The 23,760-nt window shown below is 45.4% G+C and overlaps 2 protein-coding genes across 3 annotated transcripts in view; both read left to right on the top strand.

Moving 5' to 3' along the window:
* Positions 1–1,428, top strand: part of LOC309525169 (kyphoscoliosis peptidase-like) — a 65,304-nt gene extending 63,876 nt beyond the window's left edge. Inside the window, exon 9 of the mRNA XM_082210643.1 lies at positions 693–1,428. Within this exon, the coding sequence (XP_082066769.1) occupies positions 693–771 (79 nt within the window). The 3' untranslated portion in view covers positions 772–1,428. The remainder of the gene's footprint in view (positions 1–692) is intronic.
* A 7,370-nt stretch (positions 1,429–8,798) lies between these two features.
* On the top strand, positions 8,799–22,696 carry LOC309525236 (kyphoscoliosis peptidase-like). 2 transcript variants are annotated; one of them, XM_082210761.1, is made up of 6 exons: positions 8,799–8,939; positions 13,301–13,414; positions 15,693–15,801; positions 18,059–18,176; positions 19,051–19,221; positions 21,814–22,696. In XM_082210761.1, the coding sequence occupies exons 2-6, from the start codon at positions 13,310–13,312 to the stop codon at positions 21,950–21,952; spliced, it is 642 nt and encodes a 213-aa protein (XP_082066887.1). In that variant the 5' UTR covers positions 8,799–8,939; positions 13,301–13,309; the 3' UTR covers positions 21,953–22,696. The 2 variants fall into 2 exon arrangements, with proteins under 2 accessions (XP_082066887.1, XP_082066888.1); XM_082210762.1 differs by having other exon boundaries at positions 8,812–8,939; positions 13,285–13,414.
* The last annotated feature ends 1,064 nt before the right edge of the window (positions 22,697–23,760 follow it).

The following is a 23,760-nucleotide window of genomic DNA, read 5'->3' on the forward strand; positions in this document are numbered from 1 at the left end:
AAGCCGCCCAGAGTGGCTGAGGAGAGCTGGCTGGATGTGCAGGGTATAAGTAATAAATTATTATTATTATTATTATTATTATTATTATTATTATTATTATTATTAATATCCCATCATCCCTGACTGTCATGGGACATAAGAATTCAGCAACATCCGGAGGAAATCAGATTGGCAAAGGCTGGTTTAGCACACCACCCCAGACTCTCAATGTGGTTAACGTTATGAAGTTATAGAGTTATTATAGAGTTGGACGGGACCACGAGTTTCATTTAGCCTAACCCCCAGCAATGCAGGATTATTATTTTTGCCCCGTGTGAGGCTCAAACCCACGACCCTGAGATTAAGAGTTTAAACAAGCTAGCTGGGTGAGACATGGTTTAAAGATGGCTTATCAAACCAAGCAACCATGGTTAACAGTAAGCATAGTTCATCAGATTTGGGTGAGGCAACGAGCTGTGGTTAAGCCTAACCAGGATGTAGTTTCCAAACTCTTCATCGCTTGTGTAGAGGGAGGAGTTGGGGAATGTGTGAGCTTGCTTTGGCTCATTCCCAGCATGCTAAACCATGGTTTCACTTGACATCTGAACTGGGTCTGTAAGTATTCCATACTCAACCTTAGATACCTTGGTTTGCCCCTATTGCTGATTTAGATAGTGTTGCTAAATACTGCACCATTGACCTTGCTTTTTCAGGTACTATGTGGTTTACTTCCTCAACCATCCTGTTCTGATTATTAGAACTTCTCAGAGGATCCCAAATGGCAGCTTCTGAAGCAGACATCTGCACCTCCAGCAGCTTGAATGTAATCCGCCTTCCGTGTTATTTGATATCCTTCAAGGATAGTCACTTGTCTTTGGCATCACTGCTAAAATGACCACGGTTTTGATAGGGTTTTTAGCTTGACACGAAGTTTTAAAAAAATGAAATATATGTATAATACATATGACATGATACTTGTTTCAATGAGCTCTGAAGTATATGCTAAAATCGATTGCAGTATCTATTTACAAATTTACAGTATAACAAAGAAATCGGGGAGATGTTCCAGGATTTCTTCTTAAAGGCCATATCAAAAAATGAGTTAAGTGGGAAACCCTAGAATGATTTTGAAAAGCAGAGAATGAAAGGGTACAATTAATGTTTAGGCATAAACTTGTTTGTATAAAAATGTGTTAAAATAACCCCCAATCATTCAATTTCCAGACTTTCAGAACTTATATCCTTTACAGCACAGCAACACAAATCTTTAGCTTTTTATCCACCATATTCTTGAGACACCCTAATGTGGTCCTATCCATTCACTTGAAGTAGTAGCAGATTTTTTTAATATAGCAAACAGTAAATAAAAAGAGTACAATCCATAAATTGGTGCAAACTTTTGGGGCTTGCCTTTGATTTCCCAATGTGTTTGTAAAATGCAATAAAGTTTCAATGTTCTCCAGCAAATGTGTCTAGTGTTTTGTTCCTCTTGCACAATTCAGTTGTTTAATATGTGGCAATCTAACAAAATTACAGTCGTACCTTGGATCCCGAACGCCTTGCATGTTGAACATTCTGACTTCCAAACTTGGAAGTGAGTGTTCTGGTTTGCGAACGTTCTTTGGAACGTGAATGTCCAACGCGGCTTATGCGGTTTCCGATTGGCTGCAGGAGCTTCCTGCAGCCAATCAGAAGCCACGCCTTGATTTCTGAACGTTTTGGAAGTTGAACGGACTTCTGGAACGGATTCCGTTCGACTTCCAAGGTATGACTGTACCTACAGCATGATCACATCTTACGTGCAGAGGCATATCTAGGGGTTATCTATATAGAGGTGAAGGGAGTAATGTCCTGGAAACTGCTGCTACTTAGGGGTCTGTCATGTACTGATTTGAATAGGATCCAAAAGGCAGCAGTCTGATTGGTCCGAGAACAATAGGGTCCAGAATGCAGCAGTCTGATTGGTCCTAGAACAATAGGGTCCAGAATGCAGCAGTCTGATTGGTCCACAGGAGCCACCCAATCCATCTCCAGGTGGAAGTGAATCCGCAACCTGATTGGCCTACAGGTGAATCCCGGAATTAGCCAATCACGTGGGGCCCATTGTGTAAATAATGTATATAAAGCAGACATTCTGGGGGAACTTCCATTCCTCCTTACCACTATGAGCTGAATAAAGAGCATGAAATCCACTCTCGACTCCGAGTATATTTCAGGGTCCAAAACCGATACATTTTTACTTAGCTTTAACACGTTGTTACAACTGTTATTTTATAGCACAGAGCAACAGGGACAGAAGGAACCATGAGAGAAGCGATGACTGGCTTCACGGTTTTTCCCAAATCACGGTTTTTTTACACAGCACTCACACACATTGTAATGTATCACCATGATTAACATGACACTGTTTCCACGATGTGGACTTCAAACTTATTTCACCACCCCCAAATGTATTGATACATTGCCTAGCCTTAAAGTATGTGTGTGTGTTCTATGCAAAAATCACCATTTGGGAAAAACTGTGAAGCCAGCTAGTGCCTCTACATAGCTCCATCCTGATTTTAGACAGGGTGATATATTGGTATATTGCTGGTGATCTATCACGATTTTGAAAACCAGGTAACATCCAGCCCTCCTCTCAACCCTTGTTATTCTTTGAAAAGAATTTGTCTAAGTTTGCTTAAGTAAGTGGCTTAAAAGTGTGAGTTAGATTAAGAAAAGAGGAGAAATGATTCCCTACAACAGGTAGCTTATCAGTTTTCGTGAAAGGTGTCAACTTTGAGAGAAAGCAGTATTATTCGTGATGGTTAAAAGGCAAAGGGACCCCTGACCATTAGGTTCAGTCGTGGACGACTCTGGGGTTGCGGCGCTCATTTCGCTTTATTGGCCGAGGGAGCTGGTGTACAGCTTCCGGGTCATGTGGCCAGCATGACTTAGCCACTTCTGGCGAACAGAGCAGCGCACAGAAACGCCGTTTACCTTCCCGCCGCAGAGGTACCTATTTATCTACTTGTACTTTGGTGTGTTTTCGAACTGTCCTAGGCTCTGTGGTTTAACCCACAGCGTCACCCACGTCCCTCTAGGGCAGTGTTTTTCAACCACTGTTCCGCGGCACACTAGTGTGCCGCGAGATGTTGCCTGGTGTGCCGTGGGAAAAATTTAAAAATTTGAAAGATTTTTTTTTTAAAAGAAGTCAAATTTTCGATTGGGGCGCCGTCCCCGGAGGGAGGCGGGCGAGTCGGGCGGCGAGAGGCGGGGCGGCGGCGACGAGGAGAGGCCGCCCAGCGCGGGGCTCTCACCGTCTGCCTGCCTGGCTGCCTGCGAGCTCGGCGGGCAGCGCCTCCGTCCACAGTGCCCGCCTCGGGTCTCTCATTCCCTGCCCCTGCCAAAGCTCACCCAGCCAAGCCGCGCTCTCCTTCCTGCCTCGCTTTGCTGCCTCCTCCCCCCCCACCCCCAAAGCTTGGAGGTTCCCCGGCGCTGGCCCGCAGGTTTGACCCCCTTCTCACACCTGTTCGCGCTCCTTGCACGGAATGGGGCAGATGGGGAGGAACGGGGCTCGCCGCTGCCTCCGCTCGCCCTCCCCCCCTCCGCCGGCGGTCCCGCGATTCTTGGCTTTTTGGCGGTTGGCACAGAAGGAAGGCAAGGGGGAGGGGAAAAAATTGAAACTTACACTTTCGTGCGTCCCTCCCGGCGTGACGCTGCGCGCTGACGTCACGGGGCTGTAACGTGCCCCACATGGTGGTGTGCCTCGAGATTTTTTTCATAAAACAAGTGTGCCTTTGCCCAAAAAAGGTTGGGAAACACTGCTCTAGGGCACCTTACATATGATTAAATTCAAAGGCAATTTGGCATTTCTTCATGACTAGCAAAACCATCATTTTCAAGACACAAGCCTAGTAAATCTGGAACTAATACCTGATGATCTGATAAAATCGAGAGTCTTTACTTGGACTTTGTTATTTTAACTAATCAGCAGACAAGAGGCCATGACAGGCCCAGCTGCAAGATGTTCCTAATTAGCAATGGGCAGGTGTCCTTGAGCCTCTGGTACAAGCCTCAAGATAAGGAACTGTAAATCCCCAGGCAGCTGGCAGTTAATACATGAGACAAATTCTCAGAAGCTCTGATACTTCCCAGAAACCTCATCTACCTACGAACCTAAGTTGGCCTTCACCTGCCCCCTGCCAAAGACCCCACAAGGAAACAGTCCAAATTCAAACAGAACCATCCAAATTGATAAGTAACATATCGCAGGATTTTACAAAATTCTGGCAACCTTCAGAGGTGAATTTTTGTATCTCTAGATCAGGGACCCCCCCCCAGGGTTTCTTGTTTGGTCTGTGAGGCTGTTTTGGACAAGCCATAGCCATCCACCCTACATTTGGGTGTAGGTAAGGGTGGGGCTTGGCTCTGTGGGTTAAACCACAGAGCCTAGGACATGCGAAACAGAAGGCTGGTGGTTCGAATCCCCACGAAGGGGTGAGCTCCGGGTCATGCGGCCAGCATGACTAATCCACTTCTGGCAAACTAGAGCATTTACCTTCCCACCGGAGCGGTACCTATTTATCTACTTGCACTTTGATGTGCTTTCGAACTGCTAGGTTGGCAGGAGCAGGGACCGAGCAACGGGAGCTCACCCCGTCACGGGGATTCGAACCGCCGACCTTCTGATCGGCAAGCCCTAGGCTCTGTGGTTTAACCCACAGTGCCACCCGTGTCCCTTGGAGGCCTAGTAGAGAAATATAAATTCTGCCCTTTTCTAAACCATACCAAGGTTGAGTAACCTAAAAAAAAATCATATAACTACTAATAGTTACACATAGTTAACGTAAGTTTCATTGTTCTAAGCTCATCTGATTTTGTTCCTAACAGAATATTCCATTTGTCAGCTCACCAAACGAGAAAGCTGAACTATGAATACAGTTAAAGGTCATTAAACTATTCTCTGTTTGCTTGGGGAGGGCTTTAGCTGAATTTTAGGGGGGGGGCAGGGAAGGATAGAGCAATTCCAAGTCATTTCCCACGTCACAGTCCTGATTGTTTTGTTGTTGTTGTTGTTTAGTCGTTTAGTCGTGTCCGACTCTTCATGACCCCATGGACCAGAGCACGCCAGGCACTTCTGTCCTCCACTGCCTCCCGCAGTTTGATCAAACTCATGCTAGTAGCTTCAAGAACACCATCCAACCATCTCATTCTCTGTCGTCCCCTTCTCCTTGTGCCCTCCATCTTTCCCAACATCAGGGTCTTTTCCAGGGAGTCCTCTCTTCTCATGAGGTGGCCAAAGTATTGGAGCCTCAGCTTCACGATCTGTCCTTCCAGTGAGCACTCAGGGCTGATTTCCTTCAGAATGGATCGGTTTGATCTTCTTGCAGTCCATGGGACTCTCAAGAGTCTCCTCCAGCACCATAATTCAAAAGCATCAATTCTTCAGCGATCAGCCTTCTTTATGGTCCAGCTCTCACTTCCATACATCACTACTGGGAAAACCATGGCTTTTACTATACGGACCTTTGTTGGCAAGGTGATGTCTCTGCTTTTTAAGATGTTGTCTAGGTTTGCCATCGCCTTTCTCCCAAGGAGCAGGCGTCTTTTAATTTCGTGACTGCTGTCACCATCTGCACTGATCATGGAGCCCAAGAAAGTAAAATCTCTCACTGCCTCCATTTCTTCCCCATCTATTTGCCAGGAGTTGATGGGCCCAGTGGCCATGATCTTTGTTTTTTTGATGTTGAGCTTCAGACCATATTTTGCGCTCTCCTCTTTCACCCTCATTAAAAGGTTCTTTAATTCCTCTTCACTTAGGAGTAAACTGATTGTTTTACTCGAGTGTAAAATGCCATTTTGAAAAGCTGTAGCCAGATAATGAAACTTTGGGATATTAGATTTAAATATATATATAGAACATGTCAACTATGTATGGAAAATGAGTTTGTCGGTCGCCTTTTTCATGTAATTATCCTATAATCTATCTGGAAGAGGAGGAGATGGAGGAGAACAACTTTGAGATCTGTGACTGTGGTTCCCCCAGGAACTTCTGCACATTCCAATGTTGTTTTGCCAAAACATGTTTTGCTTTCATTTTTGTTTTGTCCTCCTGGGTGCTTTTCCCATAGCTCTTATCATAGTGCCAAAGTCTCCCTTATCTAAATATGTGCAGGAAGGGCGAAGCAGCTTCTGCAAAAGAGAAGCAGATGTCGCTTTCCGTCATCTATCTTGATCCATCAAGGCTGTTCTACTGTGTTTATGAGACACACTGTGTCTGCTTGCCCAGGATAGCTATGTGGGCCTCACAGGGGCCAGATTAAACGTATTATATATATTTCACTGCTGAGGGAGGGTGGCACACTGCACATGCTCAGGCACTCGCTTGTTTACTATCAATGGAACATGAGAGCTAAGTGGAAGCTCCACGCGTGGTACCTCTAAACACCAGGCACAAAAGGCAAAGTGTGGGATAGATGCCAGACCTCTGAGCCTCTGCTCACAAAAGCTGAGAGGCAGACCACTAGGGACTGTTGGATAGAAAACGCTGAGCTCGTCTGATGCAGCAAGGCAGTTCCTATGTTTACACATTCCAGGCCTGAACCTTGCAGTCAAAACAGTTTGGAAATAAACCCCAAGGAGAAGGGTGTATGCAAACTTGCCATTTTTGGTGCACGTATGGGAAGTGTAAGGGAGACGTGTTCACCAGTTACAGTGGGACCTCGGGTTAAGTACTTAATTCGTTCCGGAGGTCCGTACTTAACCTGAAACTGTTCTTAACCTGAAGCACCACTTTAGCTAATGGGGCCTCCTGCTGCTGCTGTGCTGCTGGAGCCTGATTTCTGTCCTTAACCTAAAGCAAAGTTCTTAACCTGAAGCACTATTTCTGGGTTAGCGAAGTCTGTAACCTGAAACGTATGTAACCCGAGGTACCACTGTACAGTTAAATTTTTCTCCTTTCCAGTCTTCTATTGCCCCACATCTGTCTCTTCGCCTCCATCCAGAATCATCAGACTGGATCAGAGAGCAAAAACCTGTCAGGGCTAACATTATGTTTTCTATGGTGGCCTAACCAGATGCCTCTGGGAAATTGACAAGCACAGACATGAAGGCACTATTCTCTCTGTCCTTGTAACTCAGGACAGTCCTAGCCTGTATACAGGGCCGGATTTAGGTTTGATGAGGCCCTAAGCTACTGAAGGTAATGGGGCCCTTTATATGTCCAACTGTCCTTTGTCAACAAACTGTTGCTGTTTTTTGTGTTGAATATATGCTATATGGTAATTTATGGACCTAATACATGGGTAGGCAAACTAAGGCCCGGGGGCCAGATCCAGCCCAATCGCCTTCTAAATCCAGCCCATGGACGGTCCGGGAATCAGCGTGTTTTTACATGAGTAGAATGTGTCCTTTTATTTAAAATGGATCTCTGGGTTATTTGTGGTACCTGCCTGGTGTTTTTACAAGAGTAGAATGTGTGCTTTTATGCATCTCTGGGTTATTTGTGGGGCATAGGAATTTGTTCATTCCCCCCCAAAAATATAGTCCGGCCCCCCACAAGGTCTGAGGGACAGTGGACCGGCCCCCTGCTGGAAAAGGTTTCTGACCCCTGACCTAATAGGTCCATAAAAGGTAAAGGTAAAGGTACCCCTGACTGTTAGGTCCAGTCGCGGACGACTCTGGGGTTGCGGCGCTCATCTCACTTTACTGGCCAAGGGAGCCAGGTTACAGCTTCCGGGTCATGTGGCCAGCATGACTAAGCCGCTTCTGGCGAACCAGAGCAGCACACGGAAACGCCGTTTACCTTCCCACCGGAGCGGTACCTATTTATCTACTTGCACTTTGACATGCTTTTGAACTGCTAGGTGGGCAGGAGCAGGGACTGAGCAACGCCGTCGTGGGGATTCAAACTGCCGACCTTCTGATCGGCAAGCCCTAGGCTCTGTGGTTTAGACTACAGCGCCACCCGCGTCCCTACACAACACAAAACACTGTTGCTGGATGTAGGTTTTATTTTATTGGTTTTTTATCTTATATTTTGGAAATGTACATCCAGGTGTTTTTTTCTTCAAAATTTTTTTTGGGCCCCAATAGAATGGGGCCCTAAACTATAGCTTGTTTAGCGTATATGTAAATACGGCACTGCTTGTATACTAGGGGCTGCCTGCACTGCTCACTCTGCTAAGCCTAGACTAACCAATCCAATAGCAGTCCAACCCCTCCGACAATCCAATATTGTGTCCTACATTTCTAAACCGAAGAATTGATGCTTTTGAATTACGGTGCTGGAGGAGACTCTTGAGAGTCCATGGACTGCAAGAAGATCAAAACTCTCCATTCTGAAGGAAATCAGCCCTGAGTGCTCACTGGAAGGACAGATCGTGAAGCTGAGGCTCCAATACTTTGGCCACCTCATGAGAAGAGAAGACTCCCTGGAAAAGACCCTGATGTTGGGAAAGATGGAGGGCACAAGGAGAAGGGGACGGCAGAGGACAAGATGGTTGGACAGTGTTCTCGAAGCTACAAACATGAGTTTGACAAAGCTGTGGGAGGCAGTGGAAGACAGGAGTGCCTGGCGTGCTCTGGTCCATGGGGTCACAAAGAGTTGGACATGTCTAAACGACTAACCAACAGCAACAACATTTCTAAGCAATGAAAAGTTCTGGAGCAGAAATTCAGGGAGATGGGGTACCAGGGCTAGGGTGGCTTGTAAACATATGGCTGATTTGTCTGGACTGAGATTAGGTACTCAACCTACAAACCTCTCTTTTCATTCTTTGCTTGAATTCCCGGAAACCCGGAATTCCCCCTCATTCTCTAAACCGAAAGCGCAAGCATTTCCTCCACCCTCTAGAAATGATGTAATAGCTTACGACATCATTTACCTCGAAAGAAGCAGAGACTCTTGCAGCAATACCCAATTTTCAAAGCTGAACAGTCATCACCTGGACGTCCTCGCTGAGCCTTGACGCCAAAAGGTAAGCAGAGCATCCTGATTTGTTTGGGTCTCTTACAAAAACAGCATTTGTGAAATGAAACAACTGACTTTGTGAATGAGATATCTACTTAATGGTGACTGGCAAGTTTTGCAGAATGGCATTCTAGGACAGTTGCCTTGGAGGAAACTTCTCTGTCACAAAATGACAGCACACTTCTCTACTTAAAGAGGTCAAGGTGAACAAGTGAAATGTTGAGGGCTAGTAACTTGTGGGCTTATTTGCAAAGCTAGGGTAGGCCCTCCAGTATTTTCAGGATGGTGGCTAAGTTCTGATTTGTAACCAGAAATTCTTAGAGGTCTTTCCTAAAGCAAAGACACATAGAATTGTGCTGTTCCACTGTAAGAGAAATTAATAATAATCTTTTGTTATAGTTCTATCTGTCTCCCAAATACGATGGGGGAAATTTATTCTGGGGCTCAGCCCTAATACATGTTTATTGTACTATGTGCAAAAGGGTTTCTCGATCATGCCCATTTTGGACTTTCTGAGGACTGAAAAACCCTGAATTTAAAGGGCAAAAGATCCAGGAGAACAATGGGGTGGGAAGTATCTCATCTGAAGGCCCATATATTCATGGGGAGACAGGGTGATGCAAATCTACTCCAGACTCCCTGGTCCTGAATGGGGTAACTGTGTGCCTGAAAGACCAGATGCGCAGCCTGGGAGTCATTTTGGACTCACAGCTGTCCATGGAGGCGCAGGTCAATTCTGTGTCCAGGGCAGCTGTTTATCAGCACCATCTGGTACGCAGGCTGAGACCCTACCTGCCCACAGACTGTCTCGCTAGAGTGGTGCATGCTCTAGTTATCTCCCGCTTGGACCACTACAATGCGCTCTATGTGGGGCTACCTTTGAAGGTGACTCGGAAACTACAACTACCGGTAATCCAGAATGCGGCAGCTAGACTGGCGACTGGGGGCGGCCACCGAGACCACATAACACCGGTCTTGAAAGATCTACATTGGCTCCCAGTACGTTTCTGAGCACAATTCAAAGTGCCTCGGCCCAGTATACCTGAAGGAGCGTCTCCACCCCCATCGTCTGCCCGGACGCTGAGGTCCAGCGCCGAGGGCCTTCTGGCGGTTCCCTCATTGCGAGAAGCAAAGCTACAGGGAACCAGGCAGAGGGGCCTTCTCGGTAGTGGCGCCCGCCCTGTGGAACACCCTTCCAGCAGATGTCAAAGCGATAAATAACTACCTGACATTCAGAAGACATCTTAAGGCAGCCCTGTTCAGGGAAGTTTTTAATGTGTGATATTTTAGTGTTTTTGGGTTTCTATGGAAGCCGCCCAGAGTGGCTGGGGAAACCCAGCCAGATGGGCGGGGTACAAATAATAAATTATTATTATTATTATTATTATTATTATTATTATTATTATTATTATTAGACTGCAAATTCTGCTCTGGTGCAGGCAAGTCCTAAGTTCATAGTGTGGACACAGCCAGCCTCCAAAGCTGCTTTAGGCTGCAATTCTAAATCCACTTGCCTGAGAGTAAGCCCCACCAAATTCAACTAGACTTACAGTTGTACCTTGGTAGTCGAATGGCTTGGCTCCCAAACAAATCAGCTCCCGAACGCCGCAAACCCGGAAGTGAGTGTTCCAGTTTGCAAACGTTTTTCGGAAGGCGAATGTCTGACGCAGCTTCCGCTTGAGTGCAGGAAACTCCTGCAGCCACTCGGAAGCTGCACCTTGGTTTTCAAATTGTTTTGGGAAGCGAACGGACTCCTGGAACGAATTAAGTTTGAGAACCAAGGTACCACTGTATTGAAAACATAATATCACTATTCAATTATATGAAAATGATATGAAGTGGAATTATGAATGATAGATAACTTATACTTTTAGAAGATACCTGAAGGCAGCCCTGTTTAGGGAAGTTTTTAATGTTTGATGCTTTATTGTATTTTGTTGGAAGCCTCCCAGAGTGGCTGGGGCAACCCAGGCAGATGGGCGGGGTATAAGTAATAAATTATTATTATCATTATTATTATCATTATTAAGAAAATAGTATAGGAATTAATACCAAAAAATACAACATCCCATTCCCTGCAAAAATAAGGATTCCCTAAGAAAACCCTGAGCACACCTCTTATATCAATCAGCAATAGGAACAGGAGATGGACCTTTCCATTAATTATACTGTTCATGTGGGCAGTTCCACATAAAACATAGACTATGAATTGCTGGAATCTCCCTGGCAGGGGAGGAAATGTGCAATTGGGACTCCAGGGAACGTTGACACACCGCCCTGCTGTTTTGCCCAAACTTGCTCTGCTTTCACTTTTGTTTTGGAGCCGTAAGTGCTGTTCCTGTTACTCTTATCATAATGCCAAGGTCTCCACCGAAAGCAGCGATTGCGTGCACAAAAGTTGAAGCAACTTCAATGGAACGTGGCATTGTGTCATGGGTCTTGATCCATCAAGAGTGCTCTATTGCGTGCACGAAACATGCCAGAACTGCTGGGTGTGATGGCTATCAGGGCTCCAAGTAAAAGCAGTGATTATTTATTTCACCACTGAGGGAGGGTGGCGCTCTGCACATGCTCAGGCACTCACTCCTTTATTGTGGCTTGAAGATGAGAGGTAAGTGGAACAGCCAGGCACAAAGGAAGCATACCTCTAACATAAGAACATATAAAAAGCCTGCCGGATCAGGCCAATAACCCAACTATTCAAGCATCCTGTTCTCGCAGTATGTGAGCAGATGTGTGTGGAAAACCAGTAAGCAGGATTTGAGGACAGGTGCACTCTCCCTTCCTGTGGTTTTCAACCAGGAACCAAATGCAAAAAGTGGGATAGATGTCAGTACTTCCACCTCGCTGATCATGTGACACTCTTCCTTAAATCCCTACATTGGAAAGAAATTCCCACAGGGGGGAGAAAGCTATTGTTGTTCTCTAACATTTGCTGGTAGCTTGAACATCAAAGCCAGAGTTGCCATCCGATTGATGCGTGTTAAGGTCACTCTTTTAAAACAGCAAATACAGTGGCACCTCGGGTTACAGACGCTTCAGGTTTCAGACTCCTCTAACCCAGAAATAGTACCTCAGGTTAAGAACTTTGCTTCAGGATGTTACGGATAAAAAATCTGGCTGCGGGGTTACTCTGCCACCCAGCTCGTCGGACTAAGTCCGCGGGTCCCTGCGGAAGAAAATGAGCTCAGCCAGACGCAGGAGCAAACTACAGAAGATCCAAGTTTATTGCGCAACAGGTTCAAGGCGAGATTGAACAGTGAAAAAGGGGTGACCTGAACTTTTGAAATTTCCCTCCATATCCCAGAATACAGTGCAAAATACATCCCAGTTACATCATGAATACATTAAGAGGTTGGGTTACACAGATTAACATATGGAGGAGGGAGGGGGGAATATGCAGAGGGCTGGAGATATGCGCAGATAAGCACATCCTGAAAAGACAATGGTCCATGTTTGCATAGTCTGTCAGCCCGGAGGAAAGGCTTGGCAGAGTGATTTGACAGGATATGGGTTGAGGGATTATGGAGGACAGGGGAGGTGTCATGGGGTCCTAGAAAAATTGAGCAAATTGGCATGTTGATTTTCTATGAATTTTATAGATTTTAGTCCCTTTTGACATTGACAACTGGAAATAAATGGATATATTGTAGCGAAGAAGAAGGTGAAGAAGACATGCCCCCCCTTCCGTATCAAGGATAAGAACAGAAATTGTGCTCCTGCGGTGCAGCGACAGCAGGAGGCCCCCATTAGCTACAGTGGTGCTTCAGGTTAAGAACAGTTTCAGGTTAAGAGCAGACCTCCAGAACGAATTAAGTTCTTAACTCCTGCTGCCGCCACGCTGCCACAGCACGATTTCTGTTCTCATCCTGAAGCAAAGTTCTTAACCTGAAGCATGATTTCTGGGTTAGCGGAGTCTGTAACCTGAAGCGTATGTAACCTGAAGTGTATGTAACCCGAGGTACCACTGTAGTTCTTTGAAGGCGGCTCAGAATCTCCAACAGAGGCATTTAGCACCCCTGACAAATTACAATTCCCACCATTCACTAAGATGAGGATGGGGAACCTGTCACCCTCCAGAGGTTATGGGGCTGCAACTCCCATCATCCCTTTGCCAAGTTTGCTGGGCCTGATAGGAGTCCAGCAATCTCTGGAGGGCCGCAGGTTCCCCACCACTGCTATAAGGGAAGCTATGGCAGTCACACTGACATAAAAATAAAATATCAGGGATGGGCAATCTGTGGCCATACAGATGGTATTGCCCTCCCATCAGTCTCAGCCAGCATGGCTAAGGGTCAGGGATGGTGGGTGTTGCATTATATGTTTCAATGTACATATTGTCTCATCCCAAGAATAACGATTTTGTAGCCTTTCAAGATGAAAGGAGAACAAGGATCAACTCTGTCCCAGAAAGAATCTGATGGGAAATCATTACTGATGGACTTGATGGAGTTTAAGGAACTGGATGCCCATGCATTGAAGGTATGCTATCTCTTATTGTGATATATACAGTGTGGAATTATAGTCCTGTAAGGAATCTGCTTAGGGACGCAAGGTGGCGCTGTGGGTTAAACCACAGAGCCTAGGACTTGCCGATCAGAAGGTCGGCGGTTCAAATCCCCGCGATGGGGTGAGCTCCCGTTGCTCGGTCCCTCTTACTGCCAACCTAGCAGTTCAAAAGCACGTCAAAGTGCAAGTAGATAAATAGGTACCGCTCCGGCGGGAAGGTAAATGGCATTTCTGTGCGCTGCTCTGGTTCGCCAGAAGCGGCTTAGTCATGCTGGCCACATGACCCGGAAGCTGTACGCCAGCTCCCTTGGCCAATTAAGCGAGGTGAGCGCCGCAACCCCAGAGTCGTTCATGACTGGACCTAATGGTCAGGGGTCCCTTTACCTTTACCTAAGGAATCTGCTTAAAGGGACGCGGGTGGTAAAGGGACATGGGTGGCGCTGTGGGTTAAACCACAGAGCCTAGGACTTGCCGATCAGAAGGTCGGCGGTTCAAATCCCCGCGACGGGGTGAGCTCCCATTGCTCGGTCCCTGTTCCTGCCAACCTAGCAGTTCAAAAGCACATCAAAGTGCAAGTAGATAAATAGGTACTGCTCCGGCGGGAAGGTAAACAGCGTTTCCGTGCGCTGCTCTGGTTCGCCAGAAGCGGCTTAGTCATGCTAGCCACATGACCCGGAAGCTGTACGCCGGCTCCCTCAGCCAATAAAGCGAGATGAGCACCGCAACCCCAGTGTTGGTCACGACTGGACCTAATGGTCAGGGGTCCCTTTACCTTTACCTAAGGAATCTGCTTAAAGGGACGCGGGTGGTAAAGGGACGCGGGTGGCGCTGTGGGTTAAACCACAGAGCCTAGGACTTGCCGATCAGAAGGTCGGCGGTTCAAATCCCCGCGACGGGGTGAGCTCCCATTGCTCGGTCCCTGTTCCTGCCAACCTAGCAGTTCAAAAGCACATCAAAGTGCAAGTAGATAAATAGGTACTGCTCCGGCGGGAAGGTAAACAGCGTTTCCGTGCGCTGCTCTGGTTCGCCAGAAGCGGCTTAGTCATGCTGGCCACATGACCCGGAAGCTGTACGCCGGCTCCCTCAGCCAATAAAGCGAGATGAGCACCGCAACCCCAGTGTTGGTCACGACTGGACCTAATGGTCAGGGGTCCCTTTACCTTTACCTAAGGAATCTGCTTAAAGGGACGCGGGTGGTAAAGGGACGCGGGTGGCACTGTGGGTTAAACCACAGAGCCTAGGACTTGCCGATCAGAAGGTCGGTGGTTCAAATCCCCGCAATGGGGTGAGCTCCCGTTGCTCGGTCCCTGTTCCTGCCAACCTAGCAGTTCAAAAGCACGTCAAAGTGCAAGTATATAAATAGGTACCACTCCGGCGGGAAGGTAAACAGCGTTTCCGTGTGCTGCTCTGGTTTGCCAGAAGCGGCTTAGTCATGCTGGCCACATGACCCGGAAGCTGTACGCCGGCTCCCTCGGCCAATAAAGCGAGATGAGTGCCGCAACCCCAGAGTCAGCCGTGACTGGACCTAATGGTCAGGGGTCCCTTTACCTTTACCTAAGGAATCTGCTAGAATGCTGAGGTTTTTTTCCATGTGGATTTGGAATTTGATAGTACAGTGGTACGTTGGTTCTTGAACGTAATCCGTTCCAGAAGTCCATTCGACTTCCAAAACGTTCGAAAACCAAGGAGCCCTGGAAACAATAGTCGACAGCCACACCAGACATTCGGCTTCTGAAGAAAGTTTGCAAACCAAAGCATTCAACTTCTGGGTTTGCAGTGTTCGGGTTCTGATTTGTTCGCCAACTGAGCCATTTGAGAACCAAGGTTCCACTGTACCTTCAAGTGTGCTCTCCTGATAGGAGGCAATGGGGAACATTGTGAGTCACAAAAGAACATGCTCCTGTCTTCCACATGTTCTAACACAATAGAGCACCTGTTTTCAGGTGTACACCTATGTACCCAAGAAAAAGGAAAGCTTAAGCATCTTTCAGAATACTTTTTACCCAGGGGCAAGTTTTGGTGAAATTTAAGACGTTAATTGATCAATCAGCTAAAACACATACATTTGATTGACCACCTGTGCGGTTTTACTCACTGTGTAGCCCCACTGAGTTCAGCACTCTTGTAAGTGCCTGTAAAAATGCACCCCACATTTTCTTTAAACAAGTGTCAGGCTTAGACAGAAAAAAGGAACTGGGTACTCCTTATTCATGTCAACAGCTCCTGAATCTATTTTCCTTTTGTGAAACAGGTGAATTTCAAGGATAGTGTGGAAAACCTGGTGAGTGTCTTGCACGAGAAAGCCCACAGTGACCTGGAGAAAGTGCGAGCCATTTGGATGTGGATTTGCCATCATATTGGTAGGTGGGGGTGCCACCTTTTGCATGTTGGGGTCCCCTTGTCTCTAAACAGCTCCCAGAATTTAAAAATCAGCCTGTATCACAGCCAGGGCCGGATTTAGGTTTGATGAGGCCCTAAGCTACTGAAGGTAATGGGGCCCTTTATATGTCCAGCTGTCCTTTGTCAACAACAAATTGTTGCTGCTTTTTGTGTTGAATATATGCTATATGGCAATTTATGGACCTAATAGGTATCTAAAGCCATTTGCACATAACAAAATATGTAATTTATCAAAGTAATTGTTGAACTGAAATACAATTAAGAAGAAGTATATTAATAGTGAAATACAATTAAGAAGAAGTATATTAATAGTGAAATAATTATTCAGCTCTAACTTAAAATGATTTTTTATTCATAACAAACTTAATAATGCAAACACATTGGCATTTGGCAATAACAAAAGTTCCTTTAGAAACACAATTTACAACGACTTATAATCTAATAATTATAAATAGCAGAATGTAGGCACCCTATATATAGAAATGAACAAACCAGTGATATTTTAGGGAGCAGGCTAGCATGTGGGGCCCATTACTTACATCATAGGAGCCTACACAACACAAAACACTGTGGCTGTATGTAGGTTTTATTTTATTTGTTTTTTATCTTATAATTTGGAAATATACATCCAATTGTGTTTTTCCTTTAATTTTATTTGGGCCCCCCAAGAGAGTGGGGTGCTAAGCTATACAGTGGTACCTCAGGTTACAGATGCTTCATGTTACAGACGCCTCAGGTTACAGACTCCGCTAACCCAGAAATAGTACATTGGGTTAAGAACTTTGCTTCAGGATGAGAACAGAAAACTTGCTCCAGCAGCGCGGCGGCAGCAGGAGGCCCCATTAGCTAAAGTGGTGCTTCAGGTTAAGAACAGTTTCAGGTTAAGTGGGAGATGATATATAATGAGTTAAAAAAGATGTTGAAATATACATTTGTAAAGAAACCAGAAGCCTTTCTGTTAGGAATAACAGGAAGTGAGATAAATAGAAGGGACTATAAACTCTTTCAATACGCAGTAACGGCAGCAAGAATATCAATGGCCTAGAAATGGAAACAGGAGGAACTACCGACCCTTGAAGAGTGGAGAATGAAGCTTATGGACTATGCAGAGACGGACAAATTAACTGGGAAGATTAGATACCAACGGGATCACAAGTTCATTGAGGACTGGGGAAAATTAACAGAATATCTGAAAAGTATATGGGATGAACAAACAACGCTAGTGGGATTTAAAGAAGTTTTGTGAAAGCTAGAGGAATATTGTTAAAAAGAAACAGGATAGTAAGGGTATGCTAAAAGGCAATATTATATATAGGGAATGCATAAAGTATGTAAAAAATATGGATGATTTGCAGAGAAGCTGATGGAAGTCTAAAAAGTTGAAATTTGTGGAAATTTGTGATATGGTAAATTTGTATAGTGGAAAATTCAATAAAAATTATTGTATATATAAAAAAGAGAACAGAAATCGTCTGCCGCCGGTGGCAGCAGCGGGAGATTAAGAACAGTTTCAGGTTAAGAACAGACCTCCAGAATGAATTAAGTTCTTATCCTGAGGTACCACTGTAGCTTGTTTAGCTTTATACATAAATCCGGCACTGATCACAGTCCTGCCCCCATGAATCCAGATCTCTAACAGAGTTCTCTAGCAGATATCCAGTAACACATTGGGCTTTGATGGCCAACCAAGGAAGATGCATCTAGACTTTCACTAGTCCTGCTGATTTTCTGCAGGAAAACCCAATTTTTACTGCTGAATCAGAACAAACACCCATCGGGTTTTCTGCGGATTGATGTTTGCTCTGATTCAGTGTTAAAGTGTGGGCTTTCCCAGGGAAAATGGCGGGGGAAACAGAAAACCATTCGGATCCATGCTCCCTAGGTATGGGATAGGACAAGCAGAAGTGTGGAATGGAATACAGTGGTACCTCGGGTTAAGTACTTAATTCGTTCTGGAGGTCCGTTCTTAACCTGAAACTGTTCTTAACCTGAAGCACCACTTTAGCTAATGGGGGCCTCCTGCTGCCGCCGCGCCACCAGAGCCCGATTTCTGTTCTTATCCTGAAGCACTATTTCTGGGTTAGCAGAGTGTGTAACCTGAAGCGTATGTAACCTGAGGTACCACTGTAGCCTTTTGTGTGAGGCTGTTGCAGCCCCTCATTCACTGTGCATTGCAGACTCAAGGGCGACATTTCACAAGTGTCTTTATTTCTCCAGAATATGATGTGGAAGGCTACCATAACAGAGATAAGGCGATTTATAAGCCAGCTGATGTCCTTCAGTCAGGAAAGGCTATTTGTAGTGGATATGCTCAACTCTTTGAAGAAATGTGCAGGTAAATCCTATTACCCCAGCCATCATGGGAAGAAGCTTTTACTTGGCAAGGATGATGGGAGATCTTAGAGTAACTCAGCCCTCCAGATGTTTTGAGACTATAATTCCCATCATCCCTGATCACTGGTCCTGCTAGCTAGGGATCTTGGGAGTTGTAGGCCAAAAACTTCTGGAGGGTCAAGATTGAGGAAGCCTGATCTAGAAAACCGCAGGCCCTGCTCCCGCTATTTTATATTATGAATGCTGAAGTAAAAATGCATATGTACAGTTGTATCAAGTTGGAGTAGATTCATTGAATTCAATGGAGAATGACAAACTTGATATTAATGGGTCTCTTCCACACATGACTTAGTGGGATAATAATACTAATAAATACTAATATATATTAATACTAATACTAATACTATTCCAGTCAAAAAAAGGAGTGAAAGCAACCACAATCCCTTGACTTCTTCTTCTTCTTTGGCGATGGCTCGTAGTTGAGTAAGATTGTCTTCCATAAACATGGTTTTAACAATGAGACCATAAGTGACTGTGGAGGCCAATTCTGGATCCACACGTCCTTCCACAGTGGAGACATTAGTTTCCAGGCAGCAGTTGATCACGGTGTGGATTTGCCAAGCGTGCCTTCCTCTTAGCACGTTTCTCCCTTGCGTCCTGAGTTCGAGTGTCTTCAAAGCCCATGACACCTTTGGTAAAGGCTGTCCTCCAACTGGAGCGCTCGCAGGCCAGTGTTTCCCAGTTGTCAGTGTTTATACTACATTTTTATAGATTTGCCTTGAGAGAGTCTTCAAACCTCTTTTGTTGACCACCGGCATTACGCTTTCAAACTAGGACAACTATGGGGTTCCTGAGTGTCTTTCTTTATCCCTCAGAGTTGCAGGGATACAATGCAAATATTTGGCAGGCCGCTGCAGAAATGACGACTTTAAAGGGAAAAGCCGCCATGCCTGGAATGCTGTTTATCTTGATGGAAAGTGGCATCTCCTAGACTGCACATGGGCAAGCGGTTATGTGGATGACTCCTATAGCAAGTTCACCTTCAGGTATGTTGTTAGGCAACAGAAGACCCAGCCAAGAGTGTGGGAAACAAATATAGTTTGCTTCCCTTGCCTTCACAGGTTGGTTTTTTCATCGATCATGTTTTAGAATGTTTTATTTGATGGCCAGGGGACTGATGATAATAAGAATTAAGCCATTGGCATCGGAGTGTCTTGAGGGCAGCAAAATTAAGTAAACACCAACGATCTATTTATCTTTTTGAATGGTTCTAGAGCAGCCTTTCACAACCTGTGGGTCCCCAGATGTTCATAGAATCATAGAATCATAGAGTTGGAAGAGACCACAAGGGCCATCGAGTCCAACCCCCTGCCAAGCAGGAAACACCATCAGAGCACTCCTGACATATGGTTGTCAAGCCTTTGCTTAAAGACCTCCAAAGTAGGAGACTCCACCACACTCCTTGGCAGCAAATTCCACTGTCAAACAGCTCTTACTGTCAGGAAGTTCTTCCTGATGTTTAGGTGGAATCTTCTTTCTTGTAGTTTGGATCCATTGCTCCGTGTCCGCTTCTTTGGAGCAGCAGAAAACAACCTTTCTCCCTCCTCTATGTGACATCCTTTTATATATTTGAACATGGCTATCATATCACCCCTTAACCTCCTCTTCTCCAGGCTAAACATGCCCAGCTCCCTTAGCCGTTCCTCATAAGGCATCGTTTCCAGGCCTTTGACCATTTTGGTTGCCCTCCTCTGGACACGTTCCAGTTTGTCAGTGTCCTTCTTGAATTGTGGTGCCCAGAACTGGACACAGTACTCCAGGTGAGGTCTGACCAGAGCAGAATACAGTGGCACTATTACTTCCCTTGATCTAGATGCTATACTCCTATTGATGCAGCCCAGAATTGCATTGGCTTTTTTAGCTGCTGTGGATGTTGTTGGACAACATCCAACAGCTGCCCAGATGTTGTTGGACTACAACTCCCATCACCCCTAGTTAGCAAGGCCAGAGCTCAGGGATGATGGGAGTTGTAGTCCAACAACATCTGGGGACCCACAGGTTGAGAACCGCTGTTCTAGAGTATAATGCGTATCCTAGGCTACATATGTGTAAAAAAAATAAAATGTTAAAGGACCCCTGGACAGTTAAGTCTAGTCAAAGGCGACTATGGGGTTGTGGCACTCATCTTGCTTTCAGGCCGAGGGAGCCAGCATTTGTCCACAGACAGCTTTCCGGGTCATGTGGCCAGCAGGACTAAACCGCTTCTGGCACATTGGGACACCGTGATGGAAACCAGAGTGCACGGAAATGCTGTTTACCTTCCCACCGCAGTGGTACCTATTTATCTACTTGCACTGGTGTGCTTTCGAACTGCTAGGTTGGCAGGAGGTGGGACAGAGCAATGGGAGCTCACCCCATTGTGGGGATTCGAGCCGCCGACTTTCTGATCGGCAAGCCCAAGAAGCTCAGTGGTTTAGACCACAGCGCCACCTGTGTAGGACTAGGAAATCCTGTTGGCTGAGTCATTGTAACACAGCAACCCTCCTTAACCCAGTGCCCTCCAGCGCTTTTGGACTACGCGCTAGATGGGATTTTTCCCAAATGGATTTGGAATTTGATAGTAACCCCACCATGCTGGGTGATGTTCAGCAACACCTGGAGGGAACTGATAAGCCATGGCTTGAAGATGGCTTGTCAAACAAACCCTAGTTAACATTGAGCACCGTTTGTCAGATTTAGGTGAAACAACAAGCTGTGGCTAGAAGCTAGCTTCCATGTTTTTACAGCTGTGGGGGGAACAAGGGTGTAGGGACAATGGAAGAAGGGTGGTTTGGCTAAGTTAGTACAAGACCTGCTAGCCTCAATAAAAAGCCCCTGACAACAGATATTTTTGTATTCCCTAGAGTTAAAAGACTCAGGGATTGGATTTATAAACAGGAAAACGAGCAAGACTTATCTTTAATCCATATGTTAATCTCTGGATACATATCTCTGGATATGTATATCTCTGGTTTTATTTCAACGAGTTTTAATTGACTTGCTGGATCTGTAATTGAATGTGTAAAGGGACCCCTGACCATTAGGTCCAGTCGTGGCCGACTCTGGGGTTGTGGCACTCATCTCGCTTTATTGGCCGAGGGAGCCAGCATACAGCTTCTGGGTCATGTGGCCAGCATGACTAAGTCGCTTCTGGCGAACCAGAGCAGCGCACGGAAACGGCGTTTACCTTCCGACCAGAACGGTACCTATTTATCTACTTGCGCTTTGACGTGCTTTCGAACTGCTAGGTCGGCAGGAGCAGGGACTGCGCAACGGGAGCTCACCCCGTCGTGGGGATTCGAACTGCTGACCTTCTGATCGGCAAGTCCTAGGCTCTGTGATTTAACCCACAGCGCCACCCGCATCCCATTTTAGTCAAACACAATAAATGACTGATTGATGAACAACGGTAGGGCGTGTGTGAAGCTGACGCTTGCTATGGCTCATTCTCAACATGCTAAACTATGATTTCACTTGACTTCTGAACTGGCCCTAGAATTATTCCAGCCTCATCCTTAGATAGCTCTGCCTTTTTGACCCTGATGCTGATTTAGGAAATGTTTTGAAATACGGCACTATTCTACCTTCTCCTTTTGCAGCTATAAGGAGTTTTACTTCCTCACCAGTCCTGCTCTGTTTGGGAAGAATCACTTCCCTGATGAGAATGTGTGGGAGCTGCTGAAGCAGAAATTGGATATAAAATACCTAGTAAAGTGGTACCTCGGGTTAAGTACTTAATTCATTCCGAAGGTCTGCTCTCAACCTGAAACTGTTCTTAACCTGAAGCACCACTTTAGCTAATGGGACTTCCTGCTGCCGCCGCGCCTCTGGAGCACGATTTCTGTTCTCATCCTGAAGCAAAGTTCTTAACCTGAAGCACTATTTCTGGGTTGGCGGAGTCTGTAACCTGAAGCGTATGTAACCTGAAGTACCACTGTATGTAATTTGATGTCCTTCAAAAATAATCACTTCTCTCTAATGTATCGATTCATGATCACTCAATTTGTGTTAGTAGCAGAAAGAATGCTGAACTCACTCTCTGGTTATCCCAGGCTTCCTCAACCTCTGCCCTCCAGATGTTTTTGGCCTACAACTCCCATGATCCCTAGCTAGCGGGACCAGTGGTCAGGGATGCTGGGAATTGTAGACTCAAAACATCTGGAGGGCCGAGGTTGAGGAAGCCTGGGTTATCCTTTATGAATAGATTTTTATGTTTAAGTCGGCTATGTATTTTCTTTTTCCCCTGCATCGGCAAATCATAGTATGTACAATCATTGTTCTCTTTGTATGAAGTTGGTGTGATCTATATGCTAAAGTAATAGTTTTGTAATGTCGCTAAACATTACAAAACTATTACTTTAGCAAATAATAATCGCTGTTGTGCAAGAAACTGATTTCTGCAGCTATTGCTATACCATCTAATTGTAATCGTGAGTGATGGCTTTTCAAATAAAGTTTCTCAAGCCAAAAGTGAGAATGTCACGTTTAAAATGTATATTGTATTTTTTAAACATAGTTTTAGTAAGTTGGCAATCCTAATAAAGCAGATGCACGAGGGCCAACTTGTGTTTTTGGCAATCTAGTGAGGTAAAGCCAGGGAAGCAATTATGGCAGTCCTAAAAAGAGGTTTAAATGACACACATGACAACACATTTATGCTAGGTAAGTTGCACATTGTGGTGTTATGTTGATCAAAAGAAATACTGTATGTAAAACACATTTCAAGTAGCATCTCATCACATTTCTAAGAACCTCAAAGAAGAGAATAAAGTTAAAACATATGGCTTTTTCTTTTCATTTGTTGTTGTGTGACAAGCATAATATGCTAAACTCTCATGAGCTTTATTGTCATAAGCTCATCTGATTTTGTTCCTCACATTACTCACATGCGGGGCACCAAACCCAGAAATAGCCCTAAAACGTCACAAAAAGGAGTGAAAAGGCTTACATGTATTGTGGGAAAGATGGGCGAAAGACACAGCTCTTTTAAGAGTGACTAGAGTGACTAGTGGGGTGCCACAGGGTTCTGTCTTGGGCCCGGTCTTAGTCAACATATTTATCAATGACTTGGATGATGGACTCAAGGGCATCCTGATCAAATTTGCAGATGACACCAAACTGGGAGGGGTGGCTAACACCCCAGAGGACAGGATCACACTTCAAAACGACCTTGACAGATTAGAGAAGTGGGCCAAAACAAACAAGATGAACTTTAACAGGGAGAAATGTAAAGTATTGCACTTGGGCAAAAAAAATGAGAGGCACAAATACAAGATGGGTGACACCTGACTTGAGAGCAGTACATGTGAAAAGGATCTAGGAGTCTTGGCTGACCACAAACTTGACATGAGCCAACAATGTGAGGCGGCAGCTAAAAAAGCCAATGCAATTCTGGGCTGCATCAATAGGAGTATAGCATCTAGATCAAGGGAAGTAATAGTGCCACTGTATTCTGCTCTGGTCAGACCTCACCTGGAGTACTGTGTCCAGTTCTGGGCACCACAATTCAAGAAGGACACTGACAAACTGGAACGTGTCCAGAGGAG

This window comes from Podarcis vaucheri (assembly GCF_965113315.1).
Source record: "Podarcis vaucheri genome assembly, chromosome: 2".
Taxonomy (NCBI): Eukaryota; Metazoa; Chordata; class Lepidosauria; order Squamata; family Lacertidae; genus Podarcis; species Podarcis vaucheri.

Coding starts and splice junctions, on each gene's coding strand:
- LOC309525236 (XM_082210761.1), top strand. CDS start 13,310: ATGAAAGGAGAACAAGGATCAACTCTGTCCCAGAAAGAATCTGATGGG. Junction 15,802..18,058: donor GTGGATTTGCCATCATATTG/GTAGGTGGGGGT, acceptor TTATTTCTCCAG/AATATGATGTGGAAGGCTAC. Junction 19,222..21,813: donor TATAGCAAGTTCACCTTCAG/GTATGTTGTTAG, acceptor CTCCTTTTGCAG/CTATAAGGAGTTTTACTTCC.